The 16375-nt window shown below is 44.3% G+C and overlaps 1 protein-coding gene across 4 annotated transcripts in view; it reads right to left on the bottom strand.

Annotated features, from left to right (window-relative positions):
- Nucleotides 1-16375, bottom strand: part of acvr2aa (activin A receptor type 2Aa) — a gene marked incomplete at both ends in the record, with an annotated part of 46217 nt that overhangs the window by 20381 nt on the left and 9461 nt on the right. For 2 of the 4 annotated variants that reach the window (XM_080019679.1, XM_080019680.1), the window contains 3 exons: nucleotides 1360-1580; nucleotides 3873-3985; nucleotides 9995-10208. In XM_080019679.1, coding sequence (XP_079875805.1) covers nucleotides 1360-1580; nucleotides 3873-3985; nucleotides 9995-10208 — 548 coding nt within the window. The remainder of the gene's footprint in view (nucleotides 1-1359; nucleotides 1581-3872; nucleotides 3986-9994; nucleotides 10209-16375) is intronic. The other 2 variants (XM_080019681.1, XM_080019682.1) reach the window with 1 other exon arrangement.

Here is a 16375-nt window from a genome sequence, read left to right as displayed (position 1 = left end):
ATGGCAGCGGGGGTGACAGCTACCCTAACGGTGGCCATACAGGTGTGACTCTTATACACTTGGCTTGATATCGATCAAACATCCGCTGTAGCTCGCTGACCTGCATGCAGCCTAGCTTTTTCGAAGTGCTGTGGTGGGGGAGGGAGGGATGGGTGCGATCAAAAGAGCTTGCAGAGCGCGAGGGGAAAACACACACACGAGTGGCAGAGCGAGAGCGAGTGGGAGGGAGGGAGCCTGCATTATTAATCCGCCCCCTCCCCCCACTCGACACGCTCTCTTGCACTCAGTGTTCTGCACCGTGGTGTGGGTGATGAGTGGAGGAAGACCCCACACACACACACACACACACACACACACACACGATCAGCGGGAAGTTGATAGGGCGCCTGTACACAGAATGGTGCCCATCCACCCATGTGGGCGGTTCTCATCAGGAGATGCCCCACAACCGCCTGCAGCACAAGTCCACGTATGCCTGTACGGCTGTTTGGGCGTTTGAGGGGTTTGTTTAAGGGGTGGGGGTCCTAGGGGAAGGGATAAACAGGCAAAGGTTTAAGGGCTTCCTGGTCGGTCAAGGGCTGATGCGCGGTTGGCGAATATCGGGCACGTCCACCTCCGATATCAGTGGTTAGGAACTCCGAATGAAGAAAACGAATGAAGAAAAAAATCAGGGGGATTTTCAAGGAGACAGCACCCATTGCCTCCATCTTGGATAAAGTAAGAAGCACACCTGAGCATCAAAAACTACTAATACCAGCTGATTTATCGCTCTACAGAGTTGGAAGAACTATTACGATTCAGGGCCAGAGCGCAAGAAAACCTGAGTTAGTCTAAGCACTGTATTCCGCCATGACCCAATAAACACTGTATCTGTGGGTTGTATTGTCTGCGTCTCCGTCATCCACTCACCTTCGGAAGCCGCAGCCCTTTCCAACCACTAAACACGGAATAAGTCGCCCAGGGGAAAAACTGCTGAGAGTTTGTCACCTGGCGGGCACACACCTCTGAATGCGCCAGATGACAGCGATAGCCCAAAGCCTGTCGCATCGGTTGGCACCGGTTTTTAACAAATTGGCAGAAGGGTCGCTGAATGGAAGGAGCGAGTTGAGGCATTTTTAGGCACCATGTCACTCTGTCAAGGACTAAAATAGCATCAAACACCACAAAGTGAAACTTTTGTCCCTTTTCAAGAGGAGAACAGCTACATTAGGGATTGGTTCAGCACTCATTAAAAACAAGTCACCAAAAACCATCACACACACACGACACCGCCCAACATGACCAAAAAGATTTAAAAAAAAAGAAGAACGTATAACAAGAACATAATTCTATCCAGCCGTCTCTCTGGTGGTCTCTCACCTGGGTGGGCACCAGGACGGGTGGGTATGCTAGCTTGTGGTGGCGGTACATCCAGAAGGAGAACAGCACGAAGGCCGTGATCCCCATGATGGGCACCAGTGAGTACATCAGTGTGGTCAGCACCAGGGGCTTCTGGGGGCCCGGGTTGGAAGTAGCTGGTGGGAGGAGAGAGAGAGAGGGAGAAAGGTCAGCGCGTACCAAGATGCAGCGACAGCCAAGGGCTACTGTAGCGGGATGGCTCCAATCGGAACCTTTTCGGTTTGATTGCACGGGTCTGCCCACGAGCCAACGTTAGCAGGCCAACATTAAGAGAAAACTTAAGTTGGCCCTGGCACAATGTCAAGATTTTTAAAGGCCAATTAAACTCCCCGGCAGCAAGAAATTTGACCCTGGGTGAAACTAGACTAAACTCAATATATCATAACATATGGATATATTGTTACATACAGTATTTGCTATTTGGTTTATTTCCTGCTGTATTGCAATCCCAATCTTCGACAAGTTTGCCATACTTTTTCCACACCGTGCAGCCTTAGTAGTGAATAATATGTTAATCAAGAGGATCTTGAAGTCGACAGGGACTGAACCCCCGAATGAACCTTTCAAAAACAATCTTATCACATTTATTTGGCATTTTGAGGATCACAGTCATTTCATGTTTGCCTCAATTGTTGACAGGCAAAGCCTATTTATGCATTTTTCTTCTAGGTCGCCAGCATTGGTCAAATAACTTGTCCATTTCTCCTCAAGGTTCACAGATACATGTGACACAAAAATATATAAATTAATTCATTTAAAAAAAATGGCCGGACAGACACTGTCTAATTTCAGATGTCGACCAATTTGCTGCGGAGCAATACAGTCCAGAGAAGGGTCTGTATTGCGTTTCACAACATCCGCTCCTGACATGATCTCACACCAGCAGTTGCCGTGTGCATCTATCAAACTGTGTGCGGATAGATGGAGAGCGATGGAGATAGTGTGCAAGTGTGCAAGAGAACGGGAGAGCCAGTGAGAGAGAGAAAGCTGGAGAACGAGAGCGAGAGAGATGACCTGAGTTGCACCGGCTTTCCTTTGCATGGCTGCAGTTTCATGACGCAACCATCGCTAAAACGAGCAGAGCACGCTGTCCCCAACCCCCCTCGCTCCCTCTCACGCACGCCTGGCAATGCTTCCCCCAAACCCTCAACCCCCACCAAACCTTCACTTCGTCACACTCCCGCCCCCCAACTCTGCCTGTTTTTTTTTTGGGGTTTTTTTTTCAGCTCGCCGGTCGGGCGCTCAATTTTAGCTGCGTGCAGGATAAGAGCCCGGATTAGCCCCTTTGAGCTGGAAAACACAGCAGCAGCTCAGCCCTCTCCACCCCCCTCCCTCGTGCTGCTTGAACACACACACACACACACACACACACACACACACACACACACACACACACACACACACACACACACACACACACACACACACACACACACACACACACACACACACACACACACACACACACACACACACACACACACACACACACACACACAGCCCCGCCCCTTGACCGCGGGGCATTAAGGATCACCACCGCACGGCACACGCCACTCAGCCCCGGTCCAGATCCCTGGTCAGCGGGTCACTCTCTCTCCCTCCCTCCCTCCCTCTAAACCTCTCTCCCCAAACCACCCAACCCCCATCCCCTCAGACCCCAGATAGGCACTGTTGCTGGGTTAAAAAAAAAAAAAAAGGCAGCAGCCCTGTGCGCCGGCCAGGCTCGCTTGTTTGCTACGCAGACTCTCTTGTCATCAGAGGGGCGATGAGGATATTTTTTTCTTTTCTCTCCCCCCACCCCCACCGCTACTACGTTCCAAATATCCAGGGCATTCCACATCTAGTTAGCCGCTTCCAAAAATAAACCACGGGTTGCATAAGTGGAAGGCAGAGGAGAGAATAGGAAAGAGAAAATAAGATAGTTCTCACCAAACAAAGCCCCCCCTCCCCTTTCTCCCGGTGAAGCTTTATTACACTCCATTGTGCAAGCCTGTTCCTGGCTTTGAGGACACACACACACACACACACACACACACACACACAAAAAATCTCATCTCCTGAAAAGAGTGGCGTGAAAAAAGATGCTGAGGGTAAAGAGAGAGAGAAAGGTTGGGGCAGGACGCTGCAGCTGAAGGTAAAACATGGCCGCTTTCTGATTGAGTAGTTATTAATGCGATATAAAATGAGGGCTTTTGGTTTGTCCCCAATGGTAGATGTGTATTTATTTGACCGAGACAACCTTGGCGAGGTACGTTTTTGTTTTTCAAATGTAACAATGAGTGGGAAGCCAGCTAAAAGCTTAAGGAGAATACAATTGTTTTGTTTCACCAGCCTTCACCAGGCAGGTGTTCTGGGCACCCAGACAAAAAACAGGAGCTAAAAAGAAAACCAACATTTTTTTTCCAGGTTGAGGAGCACATGTACAAACATATACACAAAAAAAAATAAAAAATAAAAATGAACTGGAAACGTACTTGGAATCAGGATCACCTTGTCCGGGTTGTAGAAGAACTTCTCATTGCACATGCTACCCTCACAGCAGCAGAAGAACACCTCTGGAGCTTCTTTCTTCTCTACACACTCATTCCTGTAAAACAAGGAGGGGACGGAGGGTTATGTGGGTCAAACTTGACATCTTTCAAAACCATTTAAGTATGGCATCGCGTTACAAGACGACATTTGGTACATGGCCGGCTGGTCGTAATTGGCCCGGTCGGTCTACTGGCTCATTCTACCTCTCTGGACACAAGACTACCTTCCGTGGAAGGAATAAGACGGCAGATTTCGATGTGAAGTGTGCTGCAGAAAGCGAGAACAAAGTCTGGAACAAAGCACCCCTGTTCTTTGCATAAATTAATGTCAAACAAGGAAAGGGCTAAAACTAGAATCAGCATCAAACCAGCATTCCACAAGATAAGAGAGCCCCCAAAGAGAGAGAGAGAGAAAGAGAGAGAGAGAAGACTTGAGTTGGATTCGGGATTCTGATTTGGTTTGTTTTGATTTGATTCTGATAAACTGATGTAGTGGTCAAAAATAACACGTTGGCACTTTGAGTAAATAGTGAAAGGGTTTCTTCCAGAATCTCTGGTTGGGTTCCGATGAAAGCAGTGTTTCCAGCAACTTTGCATAATATTCGGAGGGTCTCGTGAAGCCCCGCGACACAACCAAAGTAATGCAAGATCCTGGCCGTGCGGGGCTCGGTGCACCACTGCCTCCGCCTGGTCCATTGGGAGTATATTGACTCATTTATATATTTTGATTTTGCGACTTCATTTATTTCAGGATTTATTTCATAGGCATATTTATTTTTATTTGCAGTGATGATGGTAATGAGCTCAATACCGTGGTAATCCTAACCAGAGTCAGTTTGAATTACCGCAGAGCAAGATCGCCCGTTCCTGTGGGCAGTGTGAACTGTGAACATGAAATCTTCGCTTTTGGTAGGTGAAAAGGGACCTCGGGAACAGGCTGCGGGGAAAGCACTTGGGGGGCCTGCATGAAGATTTCAATAAATTGGCCGCCTGTGGCAAAATCTCCATATCCTGATGCCATGGTGAAATCTTTCTCCAAGCCATGGAAGATAGTGAAGCAATAAATCATGCACACTGTGTTCATGATGTGCTTATATTTTACAAAGGTTATTGGTTAAACAGCTCGTTTTTATTCAATAAATGCAGCTTATTAAGTCATCCTCTCCTTGTGATTACCTTGTATTAAGTTTTAATTTGAACGCAAATATAAATTGAAGAACGCCTGCTGCACCATCTGACCGAAGCTGCGCCATCTGATCGAAGCTGCGCCAATATGACATCCCGTGTGCCTCCTCTGTTTAGGGTTTTTTCGTTACGCCGCAGGCTGAGGGTGTTTAGGGTTTTTTCGTTACATACCACCAGGCCTGAAAACAATTCCAGGGGAAACACTGGAAACATTAGGGGAGAAATACTTGACGCCTCAAAAAGTAGCAATTGTTAGCAAGTGAAGGGCTTGACAGTTTAATGGCTTTACAGTAATACAAGACCTCTGAGGTGTAAATTGGACACTTTTCTTTCTTGGGCCAGGCACAGTTCTACCAGCTCACGTGTGTGCTATGTAATAGGGCTGGAAAATATATAATATTGATATTGTCATACCAGACTAGATATCATCTGCGATTTGAGTTATCACATTATTGTGATATAGTTAAATGTTTTGTTAAATGTCTTTGAGGCTGCATTACAATATTGCAATTTTCTGAAATTTGACAATAGCCGCTCTAATCAATGTCTCTAGCTGCTTGGTCGCATTACTAATGATTGTTTCTCAAATATTTCTTATGAAAACACCCCAAAATATTCCCAAATTCATCACTAGAGTTATTTGATGGTTGGCATGCTGGAATAAACAAGTTTAAATGTAAGTGAACCACGTGGACAGTACCCTTGTGGAGAGCAGATTCCTGCTGGCGCCCAAGCTAAACCGGATCGAATGGATTTTCTGTTCTTTATTTCTCCTTTACTCTCCACCAAAGCCAGTCGACACCGGTGGAACTCCTGTGTTTCTCTCCTTCGCTCCAACCCACTCGCACACACTTCAAATCCGGTTTCAGGCCACACTCTCTGCCGCCACCACCACGCCCCCTCCCTCCCCCAATTGCGGCATGTGAAGCCGCAGGCTGAGGCACAACGACTCCTCCAGACGCCTGATCCATCGCTGCAAACGTTGCTTTTTACGACAGTAATGGGAGCATATCTGATGAAGGGGGGAGACGACGACGACTTATTTTAACAGCACAGTGTTCCTTAACTCCCGGCAACAAATGCCGGGAACAAGATCTCTACAAGAACCCCACCCCCCCTTCGTCTTTTAAGAAGAATCCCAAATGAGGACTCTGGAGCTGGTTGTGTGTGTGTGTGTGTGTGTGCGCACGCATTGTTTATCCTGACGCTGTGCGGTACGGAGTGACTGAGGCCAGAGTCTGTCAGCACCCCATCCCCTCCAGCACTATTTTACTGTTGCAAACGGCTGTTGGCAGTGAGCCAAAATCCAATGTATAACATTGCTATACTTTTTAAAGGTTGCTTCCGTCACATGGAACACAAGCGCAGATATGCAACAATATACTGTATGTTCTAAGGTGACAACCTTTAATCCTCAGCGAGCACCATGTTGATGCTAACATGGCAGACCAGAAGTGCACACACATGTTCATAGGGCTCATGGAACATCCCTGTAACAGTCGTCTCAATACATTTTGGACGGCAGCAAAGGTAAAAAGGAAAAAAAGCGCCAAAAAGATGGCGGTTCTGCGGTTAGTTCACAACGTTATGCTTCGGGGGCATGAGGCACATGGAAGAAACATGAAACAACACAATATAAACAAGCTCATTAAATGCCTTGTGTGGAGAAAATAAAAACAGACTCATGAATCTGGAGTAATTTTGGCTTTATTGATTTTGTGTTTTGAAGGGGTGTTCGTGTGAGCTGTACCTAGCTGTTGGGAGCTTCACTTGAGTGCACGCGTCAGTAAGACGTGCGCTAGCTGTTACATTTTTGTGCTGCGGTAAAGACATGGAAAGACGCCACACATGCTAAAAGAGGGGAAGAAAAAAAAAAAAAAAAAAAAAAGGAAAGCAACTCGATCCAGTTCCTGCAGGTGGGAGGTAAACGAGTTCAGCGGCATGCTACGACAAGTCCCTCTCTGAGAGGGGGGGGGCGAGAGAATGTCAAGTGCTGTAACACTTGAGCGAGGTGATGTGTCGGTGAGCCATAAAAACGTGCATAAATACACTTTTTTCTTTGTTAAGGAACTGACGGCTTTCAGGCTATTTCACAATATGTAAATGTGAAAAATATTACTTGAGAGCAAGTGTGGAGGGTTCTTTTTTACAAGTTCAGAGAGTGTTTTAACAAGTCGAGGCCGCAGTTCAGCGACGTTGGCCACTGTCAGAGGTCCACAACACTTCTGTGCACTCAACATCTTTTTACACAACTTAAAAACCCCTCCGTCAATCACATCCGCCCCACCGGCAAGAGTAGAAATTCGTTTTTATGTAAAAGAACGCTCCATCTAGACGCTGGTTTGAAAAAAACCTATTCTAGAAGGAATGAAACTTCCTCACCTGACCTAAAACATCAAAAAAACAAAACAAAGATTTCATTGCATGACACGCTTTTATTATTTTAACTGGAATTGACTTTCTTGTTGTGTGTTTTGCCTCATGCCGCGGGGAACCTTGTCGTCGCTAAAAGCTAATGCACAACGCATGGCCTCCTCGAACAGCAAAAAAAGGTCAAACTGTATTGGCTGTGGTTGTCTTGGAAGAAGAAAGCGCCATTTTTATTTATGAAAATAAAGCTGCTGTCAAAGAGGCTGCCTGATTCAACAGTGACCCAAATGCACTTTGAAAGCCGTTGAGGTGGCGCCTTTTGGGCTACCCACTTGTCCAGATTTCGGAAGGCACGGTGGCTTCGATTGTTCCCCTCAAGTGGAACGGGAATTCCCCTCCTAAGCATTTTCCCCGTTCCCAGAGCCTACATTTAGAAGTCTGGTTATTTTTAAGAAGCCAATTCATTATTCTTCTAATCAAAGCTCAACTTATATATATATTTTTTTTTAACACCTCATACCACACTTTATCCAGCAAACGCAACCCTGTTATACCAGTGTTGGAATGTAGCAGCAGAGAAAGAAATGGAAACACATGATTCCCATTGTCTATTTAATTTGTTCTCTACTATTAAAAGGTCTTACAACAAAGCCTTCTTCTGGTTATTTGCCAGAGGAGTCCATAAAGATGTATTGCAACATCACTTAATTGAACAAAAAAGGACAATTATCATTTTCGACTGGTAATATTGCATTACCCGCAAGTGGCTTTCAAGGTTAGAATGAGGAATGTACCACAGGGCAGCAGGGTTAGCGTTTGTGTCGACTGGAGTCCCTCCTCTCTTTATTTGAGCCTGTAATTGCTCAAAAATTGGTGGATTTCTTCTGTCCTCCTTTGTATGAACGCATGACCTAACAACTTCACCAGATTGGTCAATTCCAATGACAAGCTCCAAATACACATGAGTGGTTGAGAGGTTGGAAGGTCAACACATGAATCTTCCTTCAATAAAAGAGCATAATGGCATCTCCTGTTTTCACTTAATGAGGCCTCCCACTGTGCTTGACAGAGAAAACGTGCTTGGAAGTTTGAGTTGGAGAACTGACCAAAGACTCCCTGGGCTGTCGCTATAATTACATTTCAACGCTTCAATCCAATGACTGCAGTAACTTGATGATTGAAGTAATTATTGCATTGGTTTGCATATACACGCACAACGTCGCGGAATTTAAACTAGATTTGATCTGAACTCAATATCACACAAGAACAGTTGTCGTTTAGAGGTCTTTTTCTACTAGGTAAATCTAGTTACCCAAATGACCTTCCTAAATCGTTGACAGATTTACCCCCCCCCCCCCTTTTTTTTTTTTTTTTTTTTAATGAAACAATCTGCTCAATATCCTCTTGTTGTCATCACCTCAATGTCAGCACACCTGAATACCCAACCATCTGCATATGTTAGGACACAGATTTTAACTGTTCAAGTGAATTTGCTCCTGTAGCTCAGTCTTTCTGTTAATGGATATGTCCTATCCAGGGTGTGCTTTGCCTTGATAAAAGTATTCAAATTGGACTAACTGCATCTGTGCGGCTTCAGCACTGAGCCAGGCGTCTGTCCTCCTTTACACTCATTTTTACTGGGATGGTGACCCACAACTCTTTCCCTTCCACTTCTTTCAAATTAACCCAAAATCATGCAATGAAAACAGATGCAATGAAATTGGGACATAATTGGGAGCTTTCCCGGACGGAGACTCACGTAACGTCGCAGCTGCTGGTTTAAATTTGGTCGAAGACGTCACCCGGTGGCATCAGTAAGAATAATAAGCCCAACATGCTCGTCAACCTGTTATACCGACATTAACACGGACACGTTCTCACCGGGCCCACTGAAATCATACTGGCTTGGAGTCGGGCTTTTATCTCACAGATAGCTCAGACTCAGAGCATCTGCTCCTTTCTCTCCAGTGACTCTCCTGAGAATTTTAATTTAAGTCCTCACCAACAGCCAACATGCCCTCCACTCAAGGCATGAGACGAGCAGACGGCAACAGTTGTGGGGATTAAGTCATTTAACAATGTCTATGATGTAAACAAGATATGACTGCAGCAAACGTGTTCACTGGAGTTACGCAGCCCTCAAACTCAATCTGCTACCTGGGGAAGTGAAACGTTTGGTCTGTGTGGATGGAGGAGCTATGACTCGACTAAGCAACAACAATAAGACATGCATTTGTAGGATGAGTTGACATCGAGAGGTCGTTTTGGGCCAGTTTATACATCAGGGGGCCAACTTGATCAAAGTCCAATTCTTAACATTTAAATTCTGTTAGCAAACCGGTTTCGCTACACTTGGACGCCTTTTTTGTCATACGGTTCGCTTGTTGTTATGCAGAGCCCCGGACTACTCCCTTTTCACCCGGTTAGCTTTTGACGTTTTAAAAATAAACCAGAAGCTCCAAAGCCGAGAGCAACTTCGAGAGGGGAGTAGGAGGGGGCGGGGTCTTTACCTGTCATAGCAGTTAACGTCATCGAGCCAGCAGCCCTGCTTGACAACCTCCACGGTACCGGATATGTTCCTCCACGTGGCAAAACAGTGGAGCCTCTTGTCCTTCTCGCCGGGGCATGTCTCGATACCACTGCGGTTGAGTCGGCTCTCCGCCCCCGACGGGTTGTAGTTGTAGTGGACGCACTCCTGTGGTTCGGAGCGGCCGAGGATGGCGCCTGAGGGAATAAGTTAATTAACATTAAGAAAAGTAGTATCCTGCTTGAAGGTGGCCAATGAATGTATAGTGTGCTTTAGCAAGGGAAAAACAGGCATTTTTTGGGGAAATGGTCTTGCTTTGAAATCTGAAGTGAAATTTCATCCGACCCAAAGTGAGCTACATTCAACATTTATTGGCGTCTTAAATTAACAGTTTTCACTTCACAATTTTCAACTTCAATAAAAAAGTGATGAACGATGGTGAAAGGTTTGGCGGAGTTTGGGTTTACAAGTAGGTTGGAAGCACCATGAATTGAGAAACAGCAAAATGATTAACTTTCAAAAGTGCACATTGTGTCTGAGAGTAACTTCCTTGCCTGTTGGCAGTGAGGTTACCCTCAGGATTGGAGGATTCCACATCCAATCTGAGGCGGTATTCTCAGGTAAACCAAAGCCTGCTGTTTCTAAACGCCGGTGATTTTTCATTGAGCTGAGCTTGGGAACATGAGGTCCATGTTTGAGCTGCACTTTAAGCAGCGTGAGGCAGAGGTGAACTGACGGCTGTTTCCATTTCATGTGCGCCCACTCTTTAAGTTGTTTAAAAAAAATAAAAAAACACACCACCTGAAAGCCTGTAGCCTACAAACAGTACTCATGGCCTTAGAAAGGCCATCTTTGCGTGTTCTTTGTATCTGTAGGCTTTTTTTGACCTATGAGCTCAGTTCAAAAGAGTTTGTTTGAACATAAATGTAAAAAGAAAGCCAGGTTATGTTTCCGATATGCAGTCGTCAGAAATGTTCAAAACCGATTTGAAGAGGGTAATCAGTAATCTGTTACGTATTACATTGCAGTAGTAACCTTTCCAACGCTGCATATAATCCCTTTTTCCTCCCTCTTCAATGGCAAGACATCTAGCATGCTTTGCGTGTCCAAAAATGCAGAAATTGAAATGGCATCATGTGTGATTGATTATTTTGGCTTTATTAGATTTTTGTATCTGTATTATTGTATTTTGAGAACATTGTCATAAATTATTAAATCTAAATCATGAATAGTAGCACTGGTGGTGAGTAAAATAGGGCTGCAGATATTCCTCTATAATCACATTTGAATTTGTATGCTTTGTTATTTTTGATATTGTAATATATAAAAAAATGTACAGCTCAAATTTAGAACCAAATTAATAAAACCTAAGCTTACATGGGTTTACCGTTATTGAACTGCATGGAGATCTAAATGTATAAGACATTGGCTAAACTCAAACTTATTCGGTGTAAGTTAGGGAAGTATGCGCAAGTGGCTGGATGCAAGGTGACGTTACATAGAGATTAAGGATTACACACTAGAGGAAACAAGGTGTGGTTGATTGATTATTTTAGAGTAGGACATAACCATTCGAAAGGCAACTTGTCCACCATAGAAGACGTGATGCGCCTGCCAGGTTTCAGCAAATGTTCAAACAGTAACTAAAAGGACTCTAATGGGAGACAAGTAGGTCACAATAAGTGTTTTTCGCACTGCAGCAACATTTTCATAGTTCTAAAATCCTTTTGGAGGAACAGTCCCTTTTTTTGTCCGCACTGCAGGAACTAGGAACGTTCGTAGTTCTTAGAACTCAGTTTTGAGGAGCATTTTTTTAGCTCCTCCTCCAGGGCACAAGGGGAACCATCAGTGACGTAACTGCATGGTGATTGGTCCAGACGTAAGTTCACAGTCCCTTGCCCCCAGCGCACTAAGGACAGTCAGCCCGGTCGAGTCGCATCACTCTGGGTGTGGACCAGCCCAGGTACAGTACATTCAGTGGTAATAAAAAAATAAAAAACAATAAAAAAATAGCATTATTATTGCAGAGGTATTTTTCATTTATTTTATTGTCTGACATTAACTGAATAAATTAATGTGGGCCCCGTAATCCCTGTGTACTGTTGCGATGCGAGCCCCGTGCCTTACGAAAGTTGGAACAAACTTTTAAATTAGATCTAATGTGTGAAGATTCAGCAACTGAATTGCTTATTTCTCACCTCAAATTTTTTCATAAACAAATTTTAGTGGACTGATAAGGTGAAATAAGTGAAAGTTACGGGGTAAATAGAACAAGGAACATGTGATGAAGCCCCATTGCCTGATGTCACTTCAGAGTTTGTATTGCCAGTGGGAATATAATCAGAAATAAAAGCCCTTGACGGTACCTAGTTCTTGGGGGACCTCCCGAGTTCATAGTTAGCCTTAGGGAGTCCCAGAACTGTTCAATGCTTCTTTCCCAATTGCACTGAAAGCCGTAAATCTACTGGCAATGTTCTGTATTGGCGTCATGTGAGAACAGGATCCGGTCTCCATGTTTCGTCAAGGTTGTTCCATTAATTTTCCCACTCTCTACCTAATAATTTCCGGCAAACTGCCGGTACAGCTGTGAATGGAACTGTGGGGGATGGGAAGCTGTAACATTGTCTATATGTAGGGGTGGCAACAAATCCAAATAAAGCACAAATAGTGTGTTTTTATGAATATTTATTTTGTACAAAAAATAAAAAGTTTTTTTTCCGGGAAGAAACTTAAACATGTTGAGGCTCTATGGAGACATGTCTTTATATTCTTAAATTTTACTATTTTCTTCTTAAAAATGCAACTCAGACCCTAGACGTGTCTTTTATAGTTAGGGGTGCAGTGCAACCATGTGGACAGGTAGAATGGGGGGAGAATGTTCATTCTCTGGAGCCAGAGTGTGTAGGACAGGTTGAAAATGATCATACTAACTTAATAACATTGGGTTAGGGTTATTGCATCAGGGGACTCTGTCCCCGCTCCGTCAAAGAAGGGAACCGAATCCGCGAGACGGGGAGCGACATTCTGGTCTAAAACAAAACAAAAAAAAATAATAATAACAATTTTGCCTAATCTCGTGTGATATTAGATACCTCTCGCGCAAGCGTTACATACAGCATCCGTAACAGTCATCTATGTGGGTAGACTCCATACAGAATTTTTCCTTAAAGAAAGCTTTGTGGGAATGACTACCTACTGCATTTTCGGATATTTTTTAATCCAGCAATGTTACGGATTCCACTTGGGAAAGGGGCTAGAGACTTAGAATGACAGCTTGGGTGTAATTGACCACAGACAGGGATCCATGTTAATACGGGCTCAGTAAAAAGCCTTCAGTGATGAAAGTCTTCATATTGGCTGAATGTAACAATCTTATGTAATAACTCTATGACTGTGGCAGACCAAGGGCCGTGGTCAAGCCACGGCCGCAGACAGCAGCACGGCTCCCTTACCTGCGGCCGCCAAGCTGCTTCCAGTTGGTCTGACTCAAGGAAGGGAGCTTTCTTAATGTTTGTCTGTCTTGCAGAAGGAATTGGTGCATAGGCTCATCAGCCGACCAGGAACCAGATTGGAAACGCCATTCCTCCTGCGCCCGAAATCATTATTCTTTATCATTTATACTCGTGGCCAGTGAGCCTTTTTGTTCCACTTTATAATATAAAAATAAATAAATAAATAAAATAGACTCTCGCCATGTTGGCAAACTACGGCCAGAAAGACTCCGTCTCCCTCCCTCAACCCCTACCTGTGGGCAGAGACTCCCACAATGACCAAATCCATATGGAACTTAAATGTACAGTACAATGTATCCCAATATCTCTGAACTGCTAAAAGAATGATTCAGGAGCAAAATTATTTACCCAAAAGCCATATGTGCTTTTCTATTGTTAGTGAGTCAATGAAAACTGTAGGCAATGTACAGCCTATATTTGGCCCAGCAGCAGTTAGTGAAGACAAAGAAACAAACTTTAATGATCATTTAGACTAGATTATAAAAAAAAAAAAAAAAACAATTATACCGATCGTTTTGCTACCGAACCACATAGCCTGGTTACAAGCTAATTTATTTACATACGATTGATTATTTATTTACATACGATTGATTATTACATTTATGGCACAGCCAACAAACCATTCAATGGGACTTCCATTTAAGCAGAGCGTCATAAACATTCCATGGCTCAGTTTTAATTACAATGTTTTAAATACACCACTTAGCTAACCTGTTTGCTAATGTATATAAATGTGCCCTACTTAAAATGTGTTTGCAGGTTAATATAGGCTGGCCGGCATTTGCAAACAAGTGCTTTGTTGACTGTACATCACTGAAGATTATGCAATGGACTATTGTCTCTTGTTTATATAACAAAAATGAGCGGCAGCTTTTTCAAGCAAATGTGTCCTGTTGCATGGTGTTTGAGTATGACATGCCAAGTGCCTGAGCTTACTTCTTCTACGAACTGTTTTGTTATTCCGCATTGGAGACCTTAATAGAAGGCAACACAGCCTCTACCAGTTTACTAGCAGTAAAATTATGCCGGCTCCGTCGATATTTGGAATTGGAGACGGGATCCTGAAAGTAGTAAATGCATGCATCACCAACCTGGATAAAAGTGACAATATAACACACGTGCACACTTGTCAGCGTGCTCGCTCATAGCTGCTGCAGCGCGGCGCAAGGAGGGAAGCTGTGAGCGCTGCAGGGAGCCCATACTGATCACCTCCTCAGACAGCTGTCATCAGACTCCAGCGGAGGAGCCTTACTGTGGCCCTGTAATTAACCACAACTGATGAAAGCCTCTGGAGGGAAAGTCTCTTCATAGGGCACTGCCTCGCTGAGTGCAGCCTGCCACTGCAAGGGACGCGCTGACTTTGACACATTTTCACACACACACACACACACACACACACACACACACACACACACACACACACACACACACACACACACACACACACACACACACACACACACACACACACCTCCATGATCTATGTTTTTGAACACTGTCATGTTTCAGTCATTGGTGTAACAAGGCTGATGAAAACACTGACGCATGGGCATACAAAGCCAAGCGAGGTGGAGAGAGGATCTTCAGGAAGCACATCAAACTTTAAAGTGGACCTATTATGCTCCTTTTCAACAGGTTAATATAGGTCTCTGAGGTTTTTGTTGAAAATACCACTCAGATTATGCATTCTAGCCATTCTAAGATGCCTCAAAACACCTCATTCTTGTTTCAGTGTGAAACAGCGTGTTGCTTAAAATGAAAATGCTGCTGCAACTCTGGAACCGTTTGCCCCAGTTCTGGGAGCCAGTCACCTTAGCAGTCCACCCAGATGTGTTTCTAAACGAATTGGAGGCGAGAAATAAGCAATCCATTATCTGAATCTTGACTCATTAGATCTACAAGGCCTCATTTGTTGTAAGTTTGTTCCTGCTGCGCGCGTCCCGCCACCTTTTTTCCCCCCTTACATATCCCTTGTCTGGAGTTTTGTCACAAATAGTTGGTATTAATTCCTCTTTCTTTTAAAAAGATTTGTGCTGGTCTGCGAAGTCAACAGAGCAGTTCCTGTGTTATTTCTCCAGCTGTTGGTGGAGTTACTCAGATTGGCGGCGGTTCTAATTCTGAGTCACCATGTGACGTAGGAAGGAAGCACAAATCTTAACGGCTTGTTAAATTACATGTTTACTGAAATAGGGACCCCGCAAAAAGCTGACTGGGTTGTTTCATTTCACAGTTTTTGTGTTAGTGGGTTCATCAGAGACCCAAAATGTATGTGCACAAGCACTGAAAAAGTGACGAAACGTATACTTTTGTAAAGCTTTAAGACAGTGTGCAATCGCCATAAACAGTTTCAAACTCTTTTCACAGGCTTGAATCAGAGCCCCGATGAACGAGAAACACTCGCTGTGGTTGTGCCGTGATTTGCTGGCTCTTTGATAGGATGGAGGCAGATAAGAGGGTAATGGGATAGTGTTCTCGTTCGGATTGCTGAATCTCCCGTTCAGCGTAATCAAGGCTGGCGGAAAACGGACGGCGGGTCTTTCAGTGTGCCGCGCTCTGCTGTACTGCAACACAGCTGCTGGGTCTGGTGGCCTGCGAGTCGCCAAAATATTGGCATAGATATATGCATGTGATTAAAGGATATTGCTTTATCATTTAAGAAAATTACAAAATGCTCCCTGACATAACATTGTAGGTGCTGGTCGAAAATTCCTTTGTGTCCAGCGAGTACCAATGGCACAGTTTGCCTCAAAAGCTATGAAGGATCAATCGATGGTCTGCAGTCAGGGGTCTGCAAAGTAATGCCACACCATTAATCAAACTCATCGAAAACGGAAGGTGCATAACAAGTTAGG

Source organism: Zeus faber (genome assembly GCF_960531495.2).
Source record: "Zeus faber genome assembly, chromosome: 18".
NCBI lineage: Eukaryota > Metazoa > Chordata > Actinopteri > Zeiformes > Zeidae > Zeus > Zeus faber.
Note: the sequence above shows the minus strand (reverse complement) of the source record. Positions and strands in the feature narration are given on the sequence as shown.